General features: G+C 43.1%; 2 protein-coding genes across 9 annotated transcripts in view; both read right to left on the bottom strand.

Annotated features, from left to right (window-relative positions):
* LOC133651232 (glycosylated lysosomal membrane protein-like) overlaps window positions 1-4,680 on the bottom strand; it is a 14,260-nt gene extending 9,580 nt beyond the window's left edge. For 5 of the 8 annotated variants that reach the window (XR_009826392.1, XM_062049272.1, XM_062049271.1 and 2 more), the window contains exons 1-2: window positions 4,576-4,680; window positions 1,270-1,434 (exon numbers count right to left, since the gene is read on the bottom strand). Coding sequence is in view for 7 of the 8 variants with exons in the window: in XM_062049272.1 (XP_061905256.1) it covers window positions 1,270-1,434; window positions 4,576-4,644 (234 nt within the window). In the remaining variant the exon portion in view is untranslated. Of the gene's footprint in view, window positions 1-471; window positions 605-669; window positions 762-873; window positions 913-1,269; window positions 1,435-4,575 lie in introns of those variants that run through there. The other 3 variants (XM_062049277.1, XM_062049276.1, XM_062049274.1) reach the window with 3 other exon arrangements.
* Window positions 4,681-7,957: 3,277 nt separating this feature from the next.
* Window positions 7,958-15,001, bottom strand: LOC133649912 (T-complex protein 1 subunit gamma-like). The gene is made up of 14 exons (XM_062046622.1): window positions 14,871-15,001; window positions 12,453-12,514; window positions 11,599-11,649; window positions 11,172-11,234; window positions 10,976-11,072; window positions 10,743-10,860; window positions 10,492-10,678; window positions 10,283-10,432; window positions 9,706-9,838; window positions 9,563-9,644; window positions 9,328-9,508; window positions 9,015-9,260; window positions 8,819-8,950; window positions 7,958-8,303 (listed from the first exon to the last, which is right to left on the bottom strand). Exons 1-14 carry the CDS (start codon window positions 14,896-14,898, stop codon window positions 8,211-8,213), a joined length of 1,623 nt encoding a protein of 540 aa, XP_061902606.1. The 5' UTR covers window positions 14,899-15,001; the 3' UTR covers window positions 7,958-8,210.
* Window positions 15,002-15,270: the final 269 nt, after the last annotated feature.

The raw sequence follows: 15,270 nt of genomic DNA, 5'->3' as shown, positions 1-15,270 counted from the left end.
TGATATTGAATAATATCATACCGATACAGAAGAAGACATAATGATACTGAATAATATCATACCGATACAGAAGAAGACATAGTGATATTGAATAATATCATACGATACAGTAGAAGACATAGTGATATTGAATAATATCATACAGATACAGTAGAAGACATAGTGATATAGAATAATATAATAGCAATACAGAAGAAGACATAGTGATATAGAATGATATTATACCGATAGAATAGAAGAAGACAGAGTGATATGACAGTGATAGAGTAGAAGATAATAGAGTAGAAGAAGACAGAGTGATATCATACCGCTAAAGTAGAAGAAGACAGGTTGGTGTGCACCATCAGTAGAGGATGATAGAGTAGAAGAAGACAGAGTGATATCATAGTGATTGAGTAGAAGAAGACAGAGTGATATCATAGTGATAGAGTAGAAGATAATAGAGTAGAAGAAGACAGAGTGATATCATACCGATAGAGTAGAAGTAGACAGGTTGGTGTGCACCATCAGCAGTGTTGGCGCCCCCTGGCTGCAGAAGTGACATCATAGTGATAGAGAGTGATATCATACCGATAGAGTATAAGTAGACAGGTTGGTGTGCACCATCAGCAGTGTTGGCGCCCCCTGGCTGCAGAAGTGATATCATAGTTATAGAGAGTGATATCATACCGATAGAGTAGAAGTAGACAGGTTGGTGTGCACCATCAGCAGTGTTGGCGCCCCCTGGCTGCAGAAGAGGAAGTGATATCATAGTGATAGAGAGTGATATCATACCGATAGAGTAGAAGTAGACAGGTTGGTGTGCACCATCAGCAGTGTTGGCGCCCCCTGGCTGCAGAAGTGATATCATAGTGATAGAGAGTGATATCATACCGCTAGAGTAGAAGTAGACAGGTTGGTGTGCACCATCAGCAGTGTTGGCGCCCCCTGGCTGCAGAAGTGATATCATAGTGATAGAGAGTGATATCATACCGATAGAGTAGAAGTAGACAGGTTGGTGTGCACCATCAGCAGTGTTGGCGCCCCCTGGCTGCAGAAGTGATATCATAGTGATAGAGAGTGATATCATACCGCTAGAGTAGAAGTAGACAGGTTGGTGTGCACCATCAGCAGTGTTGGCGCCCCCTGGCTGCAGAAGTGATATCATAGTGATAGAGAGTGATATCATACCGATAGAGTAGAAGTAGACAGGTTGGTGTGCACCATCAGCAGTGTTGGCGCCCCCTGGCTGCAGAAGTGATATCATAGTGATAGAGAGTGATATCATACCGATAGAGTAGAAGTAGACAGGTTGGTGTGCACCATCAGCAGTGTTGGCGCCCCCTGGCTGCAGAAGAGGAAGTGAAGCGTGTCGTTGTCTCCCTGAGCTCTCACGTGCACCACATCGCCACCAGGGGGCGGAGTCAGCGCACCTGGATTCAACTGGACTGACACCTGCACAAACCAATCATCAATCATTAAATGTACGACTAATCAACTTGTATTATTTAATTACTTTACTAATCAACTTGTATTATTTAATTACTTTAGTAATACAATTGTATTACCGTAATTTCCGGACTATAAGCCGCACCTGACTATAAGCCGCACCAGCTAAATTTAGGGGAAAATACAGATTGCTCCTTGTATAAGCCGCACCCGACTATAAGCCGCAGGGTTTTGATGTGTAATTAGCGTAGTATATAGGGGTTCCTGCTACCACGGAGGGGATTGTCGGGACAGAGATGACTGTTTGGGAACGCAAAGCGTCCCATTTATTAACAATAAATCTTTCAATCATTCAATCAAACTTTCACATCTTTGACATGGCGAACAGCATTCGTGCAGAGTACAAATAATACAACGCTGCAAAGTAATACAAAGTGCTCGCCTGTACGTTATCAAAATAACCAGCCGGTATATGAAAAGTCAGTCTTTAATCATTGTGTCATCGTCTTCCTCCTGCGTACTAAAACCACCGAAATCCTCTTCGTCGGTGTCGGAGAAGAACAGGCCGTAAATAAGCCGCACCCTTGTATAAGCCGCAGGGACCAGAACGAGGGGAAAAAGTAGCGGCTTATAGTCCGGAAATTACGGTATTTAAATACTTTACTAATCAACTTGTATTATTAAATGATTTGAGTAATAAACTTGAAATTACTTTGGTAATGACATCATTCTGTTAGTCCAGTGACGTAATGCATCAAGTAGTAATACTAAAAGTGTCATTCAGTGACGTAATGCATCAAGTAGTAATACTAAAAGTGTCATTCAGTGACGTAATGCATCAAGTAGTAATACTAAAAGTGTCATTCAGTGTACACAAGATAAAGGAGGACTACAACTACCAAACTTCTTACATTATTATATCTCCTTCGGACTGGATCAACATAGAAAAAAATTGATGTGGGGAGTTTATATTATATTTAAAAAATAGCTAATGAATTGAGGCAGAGCCCAATAGAAGCCACCTTTAACATTCTAAAACTGTGTCAGAAAATACTAGGAATCAACCCAATGACATCTGTCAATCAACCACTTTGGTACAATCCTAATATCATAATTAATAAAAATGTGGTTAAATGGACAACATGGAAAGACAAAGGTATTACTAAACATCATCATATTATTAATAAAAACTCTTTTAAACTGTTCAATGATTTAGTTGATCAATATAATGTTCCCAGAAATCATTTTTTAAATTTTATCTCTTTAAAAGACGCTGTAAATAAATGCATATCCTCTGAAAGTATGTCTTTAAATAGCCATGAACTGGAAGATGCACTTTTTAATCAAGATACATTTAAGAAATTAATGAAACTATTTTATGGAATAACAAATGAACACCACACTAGAAATGCAAATGACGCATGTGTTCGGAAATGGATGATGGACTTCAACATTGTAGATGAAAGAGACATATCATGGAATGATATTTGGAAAAATGCCAATAAGTATACTTTAGAAGCATTAAAGATAAGCTGACTCAATTTAAGATATTGAATAGATTGTATTTGACATCTTCTCAGCTGTTTAAAATTGCTGTAGTAGATAGCAAGTTATGTATGAAGTGAGGCAACTCTTGTTCATTTATTGTGGGAATGTCAGACAATAAAAGAGTTATGGTTGAAAACAACCAAAGAAGCAATCACAGTCCTTAATATAAACATGCCAATGACTGCAAACTTGTATTGTTGGGGATCTCCATCAATTTAGTAACATGTCATCAAAGAGGAAAAATGTTTTTCTTTCAATATGCATAATAACAAAAAGGGTAATATTACAAAAATGGATAGATGTTGATAGTCCAACTCATACTGACTGGTATACACACATCATACACACTGACTGGTATACACACATCATACACACTGACTGGTATACACACATCATACATACTGCCTGGTATACACACATCATACACACTGACTGGTATACACACATAATACATACTGACTGGTATACACACATCATACACACTGACTGGTATACACACATCATACATACTGCCTGGTATACACACATCATACACACTGACCGGTATACACACATAATACATACCGACTGGTATACACACATCATACACACTGACTGGTATACACACATCATACATACTGCCTGGTATACACACATCATACACACTGACTGGTATACACACATAATACATACTGACTGGTATACACACATCATACACACTGACTGGTATACACACATCATACATACTGACTGGTATACACACATCATACACACTGACTGGTATACACACATCATACACACTGACTGATATACACACATAATACATACTGACTGGTATACACACATCATACACACTGACTGGTATACACACATCATACACACTGACTGGTATACACACATCATACATACTGACTGGTATACACACATCATACACACTGACTGGTATACACACATCATACATACATACTGCTATTTTGAAATTGGTATTATTGATGATGCTGTTGTCGATCATGTTCAGTTTTGTTTCACTACATTTGGATTGTTCCGTGTCATGTTTGTGTGTCCTCAATTGTTTATTGTTGTTCTTAGTGTTGCTGGGACGGGTTTGCTTTTGGAATTGTATTGCATTGTTGTGGTATTGTTTTGTTGATTAATAAATTCATGAAATGTTTTTAAAAAAGTGTCATTCAGTGACGTAATGCATCAAGTAGTAATAATAAAAGTGTCATTCAGTGACGTAATGCATCAAGTAGTAATACTAAAAGTGTCATTCAGTGACGTAATGCATCAAGTAGTAATAATAGAAGTGTCATTATGATGATAGTATATATCTGATAGTATATATCTGTATCATGAATCAATTTAAGTGGACCCCGACTTAAACAAGTTCAAAAACTTATTGGGGTGTTACCATTTAGTGGTCAATTGTACGGAATATGTACTTCACTGTGCAACCTACTAATAAAAGTCTCAATCAATCAATCAAATTCAGTGACTTAATGCATCAAGTAGTAATACTAAAAGTGTCATTCAGTGACGTAATGAATCAAGTAGTAATAATAAAAGTGTAATTCGGTGACGTAATGAATCAAGTAGTAATAATAAAGTAATAAAACTGACCTTCCTGCTCCACGTGATCGAAGGAAGAAAAAAGATCAGAGCTCCGCACAAGCTCAGCACGGCCGCCATCTTTGTTGTGAAGGCAGGTCACATGACGGCAGGTCACATGACGGCAGGTCACATGACGGCTTCTTGTCAGCTGACGAGTGATGGGTCGTTCGCGAACGACTCGGCTCTTTAAAGTGAGCGAGCTGGCCACCATTTTAAAGAAACTTACCTAACGTGATTGTGAGGATGTTGTCATAGTCTAATATGTGACATGACGTCAGCATAACATGTGACATGACGTCAGCACGTCCCGGCCGGAGAAAAACCTGCAAATATGTCTTTTTAATCCACGTTATTTCTATATAGCACATTTAAACAACAAAAATGTGTCCAAAGTGCTGCACAAAAATATTAAAAACCAGATTTAAATATTATCCTTCGCTCCACCAATAACTGAATAAAAACAAAATAAATAAATATAAAACCAGTATGAAAATAAATATGATTAAAAAGGATTCTAAAGGGTAAAACCAATAAAACCAATAGATAGAAATCAAAATGTAAACACAAGTCATGTAGTGTGAAAAGGCAGAGAATAAAAGTGGGAGACGTAAAAGAGTCCACTGTGGGAGCAGTGGGAACATGGAGTGTTCCAGAGCTCCCCTGGTTTTAAGTCTGGTCTTGGGCACCAGGAGATGGCGCTGGCTCTCAGACCTCAGAGCGTGCACAGGAGTGTACATTTGGATGAGAGATAACAGGGGTGGGCAATTCATTTTTACCGGGGGCAACACAACACTCCCTGATGAATAATACAATGCAAAAATGTCCATTTCTGTCACTTTATCCTGCATCCTCTTTAAAAGTCCAACATTTTTCCCCATCAGATTTGGACAACCATCTGTTGTCACACCTGCCAGCTTGTCCCATTTCAGTCCTAACATGCATTTACCTCTGTGAACAAGTCATTACCTGTGGTTGTCTCTTTAATTGACTGCATGGCTGCCAGCTCCTCCGTGATTTGAATGTCTGCCGTTATCCCACGTAAGAAGTAGAGCAGCTGGGCGGTGTCACGTACATCGCAGCTCTCATCCAAAGCCAGCGAAAAACGGTCAAAGTCGGCCGTTCTGTTCTTCAGCTGAAGCTCCAAGTTTCCAGCGATGGTCTCAACCCGCCTCGTTACAGTGCGTCGGGAGAGTGACACGTTCTCAAATGCGCCCCTCTTCTCCGGGCACATCAGCGCAACAGAGTCCAATAAGCACTTCTTAATAAACTCTCCGTCAGAAAACGCCTTACCTTTTTAAATGACGAAACTTGTCCTGACGGCTGCATCTCTGGGGGTGTGAAATTTGGCAAAAAGTCCTTGTTGGGTTTGCAGTTTCACCATCAATGCATCAGCCTCCCTTGCGCGCGCTTCATCAGACAGATTCCAGTATTTTTCCTCGTGCTTCGTCGTGTAGTGGCGATTCACATTATATTCTTTAAACACAACAACGTGTGTATCACAAATTAAGCACATGGCTTTACCTTTAATTTCTGTAAAGAAACACTTGGCAGTCCATGTCTTGTTGAAAACACGCCATTCCTCATCAACTTTTCTCTTTTTGGCGTCTTGGGGGTAACCAGGTGTGGAGAGGCAGGGCACACCGGAGCCCGCTCCAAGATGGCGGCAAGGAGGTGTGAACGGCGAGCGAGCAGCGAGGCGCGCCGGGAGCGACGCCACAATCATTACAAGGTGCATGGATCGCCCAGCTGGGCACCTCTCGCACTGTATAAAAGGGCGCCAGCCCACCACAGGAAGTGGATATTTCATCACATCCTGTTTTAGTGAAGAAGCCTTTTATGGGTGCATCACCAGTCAATAGTGCACATAACAGTTTATATGTCTTATCTACATAGATTTAAATCCCAAGAAATGGCCATTGTTGAAGGACCCTACTTGTTTACATGTTAGGTACATAGTGTAAGTTGTTTACATGTTAGGTACATAGTGTAAGTTGTTTACATGTTAGGTACATAGTGTAAGTTGTTTACATGTTAGGTACATAGTGTAAGTTGTTTACATGGTGTAAGTTGTTTACATGTTGGGTACATAGTGTAAGTTGTTTACATGTTGGGTACATAGTGTAAGTTGTTTACATGTTGGGTACATAGTGTAAGTTGTTTACATGTTAGGTACATAGTGTAAGTTGTTTACATGTTAGGTACATAGTGTAAGTTGTTTACATGTTAGGTACATAGTGTAAGTTGTTTACATGTTAGGTACATAGTGTAAGTTGTTTACATGTTAGGTACATAGTGTAAGTTGTTTACATGGTGTAAGTTGTTTACATGTTGGGTACATAGTGTAAGTTGTTTACATGTTGGGTACATAGTGTAAGTTGTTTACATGTTGGGTACATAGTGTAAGTTGTTTACATGTTAGGTACATAGTGTAAGTTGTTTACATGTTAGGTACATAGTGTAAGTTGTTTACATGGTGTAAGTTGTTTACATGTTGGGTACATAGTGTAAGTTGTTTACATGTTGGGTACATAGTGTAAGTTGTTTACATGTTGGGTACATAGTGTAAGTTGTTTACATGTTAGGTACATAGTGTAAGTTGTTTACATGTTAGGTACATAGTGTAAGTTGTTTACATGGTGTAAGTTGTTTACATGTTGGGTACATAGTGTAAGTTGTTTACATGTTGGGTACATAGTGTAAGTTGTTTACATGTTGGGTACATAGTGTAAGTTGTTTACATGTTGGGTACATAGTGTAAGTTGTTTACATGTTGGGTACATAGTGTAAGTTGTTTACATGTTGGGTACATAGTGTAAGTTGTTTACATGTTGGGTACATAGTGTAAGTTGTTTACATGTTGGGTACATAGTGTAAGTTGTTTACATGTTAGGTACATAGTGTAAGTTGTTTACATGGTGTAAGTTGTTTACATGTTGGGTACATAGTGTAAGTTGTTTACATGTTGGGTACATAGTGTAAGTTGTTTACATGTTGGGTACATAGTGTAAGTTGTTTACATGTTAGGTACATAGTGTAAGTTGTTTACATGTTGGGTACATAGTGTAAGTTGTTTACATGTTGGGTACATAGTGTAAGTTGTTTACATGTTAGGTACATAGTGTAAGTTGTTTACATGGTGTAAGTTGTTTACATGTTGGGTACATAGTGTAAGTTGTTTACATGTTGGGTACATAGTGTAAGTTGTTTACATGTTGGGTACATAGTGTAAGTTGTTTACATGTTAGGTACATAGTGTAAGTTGTTTACATGTTAGGTACATAGTGTGTACAATATGTAATAATCATGTCAATATTTCACTGTGATGTAATGCACTGATCACATGACCATGGTGTGATGTAAAATCTTGATCACATGACCATTTATTAACAGAGTCAATTCTTGTAGTCATACCATCTGATCTTGTAGTCATACCATCTGATCTTGTAGTCATACCATCTGATCTTGTAGTCATACCATCTGATCTTTGCCAGCTGAGCATGGCAAAGGTTTAATATTTGTCAGTCAAATAATTCCCTAAAGACATTCAAGCTGACAGCCCATGTCGCCATGACAACACATTTCAGGTAAAAAAAAAAAAGAGTATTGTAACAACATGAAAATGGATGCAGGAGTTGTGACTTTATTTACTCAGCACCAGGTCCACCCATGGCCGGGTCCTTGTCCTTCTTCTTGTGGCCTGACACGATGTCATCGATGCGCAGCAGCAAGATGGCCGTCTGCAGGAAGAGCAGGTGAACATTTCAACATCTTACCCTCATTAAACTTTGTCTCTCACCTCCACCAGCAAACATCTCACCTCCACCTCCACCAGCAAACATCTCACCTCCACCACCACCAGCAAACATCTCACCTCCACCACCACCAGCAAACATCTCACCTCCACCACCACCAGCAAACATCTCACCTCCACCACCACCAGCAAACATCTCACCTCCACCTCCACCAGCAGCAAACATCTCACCTCCACCACCACCAGCAAACATCTCACCTCCACCACCACCAGCAAACATCTCACCTCCACCTCCACCAGCAAACATCTCACCTCCACCACCACCAGCAAACATCTCACCTCCACCACCACCAGCAAACATCTCACCTCCACCACCACCAGCAAACATCTCACCTCCACCACCACCAGCAAACATCTCACCTCCACCACCACCAGCAAACATCTCACCTCCACCACCACCAGCAAACATCTCACCTCCACCACCACCAGCAAACATCTCACCTCCACCGCCGTCTTCAAGGTCTGTGCTTTGACAGCCAGCGGGTCCCAGATGCCTGCGGCCGCCATGTCGGTCAGAGTGCCCGTCTCACCGTCCACACCCCACCCGGTGCTGTCCTGCTGAGTGTGCTTGGCCTGCAGGGGTGACAGAGGTCAGAGGGCACTCACACTCACACACAGAGAAGGTGGAGTCAGGTACCCTGAGTGAGGTCAGCACACGGATGGTGGAAGCACCACAGTTTTGGATGAGGGTGCGAGGGATGACCTCCAGGGCGTGTGCCACAGCACGGTAGGGCCACTGCTCCACGCCCACCAGGGCACGTGAGCGCTCCGTCAGGCGCTTGGACACCGCCATCTCCACGGCGCCGCCGCCGGGCAGCAGGAAGGGCTCCACCATCACGTTACGACACACCTGCATGGCGTCCTGCAGGTTCCTCTCCACCTCCTGCAGCGAGGGGGCGGAGTTACAGGTGGCCAGAGAGGTGTGAAAGCAGAGAAGGGGAGGAGCTCACGGCCAGGATCTCCTTGCTGGCGCCTCTCAGCAGGATGGTGCAGGCCTTAGGATCCTTACACTCCGTGATGAAGGTGAAGTACTCGTCTCCGATCTTCTTCACCTCAAACAGCCCCGCCCCCGTGCCCACGTCTTCCTCACGCAGCTCGTCGGTGCGGCTGGCGATGCGAGCGCCACACGCCCTGCAGGGGGGAAGTTTAATGACTTCCTTTTATGCAAATGAGCGTGGTCCTCACCTGGCGATGCGGTTGTTGTCCGTCTTCCTCACACGGCGAATGGCGCTGATGTTGGCCTTCATCAGGTAGTGCTGAGCCAGGTCTGAGGGGCGGAGCCACACGTCAGGCGCTGTCCTGAAGGGACATGGCGTGCTGGGTCCTACCTGAGATGCCTTTCTCCGTGAAGAGGAGGTCCGGTTTGAGTCGGATGATGTCCTCACACATCTGCTGGATGTAGTCCTCCTCCATCTGCAGGATCCTGGCAAAGTCCTCCTCCTTGCTGATCTCGATGTCCGTCTGTACGCCAAACACACTTTAATACACACTTCTATATGTCCATATCCGTCTGTACGCCAAACACACTTTAATACACACTTCTATGTGTCCATATCCGTCTGTACCAAGAGTTAGGTGTCCATGTAAGGAGCTTTAATGTGAAAGGGAAGTCACACACCTGGACTACTGCAGGAGCACCAAGAGTTAGGTGTCCATATAAGGAGCTTTAATGTGAAAGGGAAGTCACACACCTGGACTACTGCAGGAGCACCAAGAGTTAGGTGTCCATGTAAGGACCTTTAATGTGAAAGGGAAGTCACACACCTGGACTACTGCAGGAGCACCAAGAGTTAGGTGTCCATGTAAGGACCTTTAATGTGAAAGGGAAGTCACACACCTGGACTACTGCAGGAGCACCAAGAGTTAGGTGTCCATGTAAGGAGCTTTAATGTGAAAGGGTGTCACCTGACTCTCGCCCTTCTTGTACTCCAGAGAACAGTCCAGCAGGATGATGCGTGGCTCTTTGATGGAGCGCCTCATGCGTGGATGCGTCACGTCCTTGTTGACCATCACACCTCTTAGCACACACGAGTCCTCGATGAAGCCTCCCGGGACCTGCCAGATGTTCCACGGGTGAGGCGGGACAGGGACGGGGCGTGCACAAGGTGGCGTACCTTCTCCACTTTGGCGTACTTCTTGATGTCAATCTCCCTGTGGCCGTTGTCGTCCGTCTGCACGGTGACCACGGCGTCCAGCGCCATGCCGCACGCCAGCTGCGACCAGCGGCTCAGGGCTTTGGTGTTGATGGCCGAGTGCACGATCTTCAGCATCATGGAGCGATCCGCCGTGTCCACGGGGACGCTGGTGTGCACCACAAGTTGTCGTTATACGTCACAGCTAGTCGCCTGTCAAAATAAAAGCCTACCTGATCTCCTTCAGCGTGGCCAACATGTCCTCCAATGCTCGCCTGTAGGCGCTGATGATGACAGTAGGATGCATCTGCTGCTCCAGGAACTGCTCTGCCACCGCCAGCATCTCTCCAGCTGACACACACACACACACATTTTACAGTACATCTCTCCAGCTGACACACACATATTACAGTGCATCTCACTCACTCACTCAGTCACTCACTCAGTCACTCACTCAGTCACTCACCCAGGATGATGACAGAGGTGGTCCCGTCTCCCACTTCTTCATCTTGAGTGCGGCTAATCTCAATCATGGATTTAGCTGCAGGATGTTGCACCTGGATCTGTGGGCAGTCAAAGATGGGTGGGTCACCTAACTAGACCTGATGAAGGGTCACCTCTCTGAGGGGTGGGTGACCTAACTAGACGTGATGAAGGGTCACCTCTCTGAGGATAGCGTTTCCATCGTTGGTCATGACGATGCCTCCAGTGGGGTCCAGCAGCATCTACAACACATTAGCACAGCTGGCTTGAAGAACTTCAATGTGTGATTGTGGGCTTCACACATTCAATGTGTGAAGTTTATTTAATTTAATTTAATAATACCACCTTAACATTTGGCAACCAAACAATTATACACCTATTTAATAATACCACCTTAACATTTGACAACCAAACAATTATACACCTATTTAATATTACCACCTTAACATTTGGCAACCAAACAATTATACACCTATTTAATAATACCACCTTAACATTTGGCAACCAAACAATTATACACCTATTTAATAATACCACCTTAAGTCCCCACTCCTGGAGTACTGGATTACCAACAGTGTACTACATCTGCATGTACTGCTGACTCACCTTCATCATGGCGCGTGGGCCCAGACACGTCCTGATGACATCAGCGATGGTCTGTGACACAGGCGACATGTAAATTGACACAGGCGACATGTAAATTGACACAGGCGACATGTAAATTGACACAGGCGACATGCGAGTGACACAGGCGACATGTAAATTGACACAGGCGACATGCGAGTGACACAGGCGACATGTAAATTGACACAGGCGACATGCGAGTGACACAGGCGACATGTAAATTGACACAGGCGACATGCGAGTGACACAGGCGACATGCGAGTGACACAGGCGACTTGCGAGTGACACAGGCGACATGTAAATTGACACAGGCGACATGCGAGTGACACAGGCGTCATGTAAATTGACACAGGTGACATGCGAGTGACACAGGCGACATGTAAATTGACACAGGTGACATGCGAGTGACACAGGCGACATGTAAATTGACACAGGTGACATGCGAGTGACACAGGTGACACGTAAATTGACACAGGCGACATGTAAATTGACACAGGCGACATGTAAATTGACACAGGCGACATGTAAATTGACACAGGCGACATGTAAATTGACACAGGTGACATGCGAGTGACACAGGCGACATGTAAATTGACACAGGTGACATGCGAGTGACACAGGCGACATGTAAATTGACACAGGCGACATGTAAATTGACACAGGCGACATGCGAGTGACACAGGCAACATGTAAATTGACACAGGCGACATGTAAATTGACACAGGCGACATGTAAATTGACACAGGCGACATGCGAGTGACACAGGCGACATGTGAGTGACACAGGAGACATGTGAGTGACACAGGTGACTCGTGAGGAGAGAAAACAAATCTCACCTTAGCAGCATTGATGTTTCCTGTCTGGACTTTGCGTCCTGACTCTCTCTTCACGTTCTGGTCTGCACACAGGAAGTCAGGAATATGTCTTTATAGAGTCATTCTTCAAGCACAGGAAGTCAGGAATATGTCTTTATAGAGTCATTCTTCAAGCACAGGAAGTCAGGAACATGTCTTTATAGTCATTCTGGTCTGCACACAGGAAGTCAGGAATATGTCTTTATAGAGTCATTCTGGTCTGCACACAGGAAGTCAGGAATATGTCTTTATAGAGTCATTCTTCAAGCACAGGAAGTCAGGAATATGTCTTTATAGAGTCATTCTTCAAGCACAGGAAGTCAGGAATATGTCTTTATAGAGTCATTCTTCAAGCACAGGAAGTCAGGAATATATCTTCATAGAGTCATTCTTCATTACTGGCAAATGGACTCCAAACTTTAGCATTAGCCTGGACTAGCATCCTGACCACAGCACATACTTCAACTAGCCAGTGTTTACTTTCTCTGCTTCAAGTTGAGTGAGGAGGTGGTGTTAGTGTTGAAGTCACTAGCTGCGGTGTTAGTGTTGAAGTCACTAGCTGCGGTGTTAGTGTTGAAGTCACTAGCTGCGGTGTTAGTGTTGAAGTCACTAGCTGCAGGTGGACACACCTTTCTTTTCCCAGCAGGGGAAGGAAGGGAGAAAAGGAGTGTGAAATTGAAAAATAATCACTACTTGGACTTGGAGCCTGGCAATGAATTTGCACAATACTGACGCAGGAGGAGCGAGCAAGGACGTGAAACATTTATCCATGAAAAAAATATGGAGAAGCAGCTGAAACGGGCAGCGTTCCTAGGACAACGACAGTAGACCTGGAACTGAGGACATTATCATTAAACTACGACACTGATTTGTAATACTTTGTAAAGAGGACCTAGAATCTAGCATGTATTTCTGCTGTTATTGTAGACTGTACTGGTGTTAGAGCCTCTTTAATGTAAAACATTGTAAAAAGGACCTCAAATCTAGCATCTATTTCTCTTGTTATTGTAGACTGTACTGGTGTTAGAGACTCTTTAATGTAAAACATTGTAAAAATGACCTCAAATCTAGCATCTATTTCTGTTGTTATTGTAGACTGTACCGGTGTTAGAGCCTCTTTAATGTAAAACATTGTAAAAAGGACCTCAAATCTAGCATCTATTTCTATTGTTATTGTAGACTGTACTGGTGTTAGAGCCTCTTTAATGTAAAACATTGTAAAAAGGACCTCAAATCTAGCATGTATTTATCTTGTTATTGTAGACTGTACTGGTGTTAGAGCCTCTTTAATGTAAAACATTGTAAAAAGGACCTCAAATCTAGCATGTATTTCTCTTGTTATTGTAGACTGTACTGGTGTTAGAGACTCTTTAATGTAAAACATTGTAAAAAGGACCTCAAATCTAGCATGTATTTCTGTTGTTATTGTAGACTGTACTGGTTTTAGAGCCTCTTTAATGTAAAACATTGTAAAAAGGACCTCAAATCTAGCATGTATTTCTGTTGTTATTGTAGACTGTACTGGTTTTAGAGCCTCTTTAATGTAAAACATTGTAAACAGGACCTCAAATCTAGCATCTATTTCTGTTGTTATTGTAGACTGTACTGGTGTTAGGGTTAGTTATACTGTTCAAAGTATGAATGCATCACTAGTCAATAGTGCACAAATAATAAAGAATATGTATCCATTCATACTGTAACAACATGCTGGTGTTACAGTGTTCATTGTCCCCCTGGGACCAGTACATCAGCATGACATGTTATGTGGACCACAAGTGTTTACATGTAGAAAATAAGTCCTAATACCACACCTTTAATGCAACATTTGGACCAAACTGATATTTAAAACACTACTAAAGGACTACGCCAAATAGTGGCCTTTCTAATAGTGACTATTTATATTTGATCATATGTGGCAAAAGATATTCTTGTTGAGCTTCTTCTACAATTAAAATGACAACCGGGATTTGAAATGTTCATGTTAGTCTCATAAATAGCGTCCATTCATACTGTGACGTCACCGCTAGCATCACGTACATGAGACATGAAAAAGAAGGATGCTAACAGGCTAACTAGCTAGACGCTAGCATTGTCTCATGCTAACTAGCTAGACGCTAGCATTGTCTCATGCTAACTAGCTAGACTAACTCGCATTGTCACATGCTAACTAGCTAGACTAACTCGCATTGTCACATGCTAACTAGCTAGATGCTAACATTGTCACAGGCTAACTAGCTAGTTAGCATGTGACAATGCTAACTAGCTAGCACGTGTGTAGCGGCGAGCCGCCTTTCAAAGCGTCTTTGAGCCGGTGTTCGGCCGCGATGTTTCGGTGGATTAATGAGTAGAAAAAGCGGCGACATTAGACATTAGACATTAGAAGGTTTTCACATGACTTACTGAGCACGAGCACTTGTTGGCCGAGCATGTTGGATGAACACCGGGACTCGAAGCTTCCACGTCAGGGAGGGACTCGGCACTGGCGGGGGTTGGGTCTTGTAAGTATGGGCGGGGCAATAGAGTATGACCGACGGGCCTGTCCACCAATCACATCACATAAACGACCTCGACACTGGCGGGGGTTGGGTCTTGTAAGTATGGGCGGGGCAATAGAGTATGACCGACGGGCCTGTCCACCAATCACATCACATAAACGACCTCGACACTGGCGTGGGTTGGGTCTTGTAAGTATGGGCGGGGCAATAGAGTATGACCGACGGGCTTGTCCACCAATCACATCACATAAACGACCTCGACACTGGCGTGGGTTGGGACTTGCAAGTATGGGCGGGGCAATAGA

The sequence above is a fragment of the Entelurus aequoreus genome, linkage group LG05, assembly GCF_033978785.1.
Source record: "Entelurus aequoreus isolate RoL-2023_Sb linkage group LG05, RoL_Eaeq_v1.1, whole genome shotgun sequence".
In the NCBI taxonomy this organism is placed as follows: domain Eukaryota; kingdom Metazoa; phylum Chordata; class Actinopteri; order Syngnathiformes; family Syngnathidae; genus Entelurus; species Entelurus aequoreus.
This window is presented reverse-complemented; position numbering and strand designations above follow the sequence as displayed.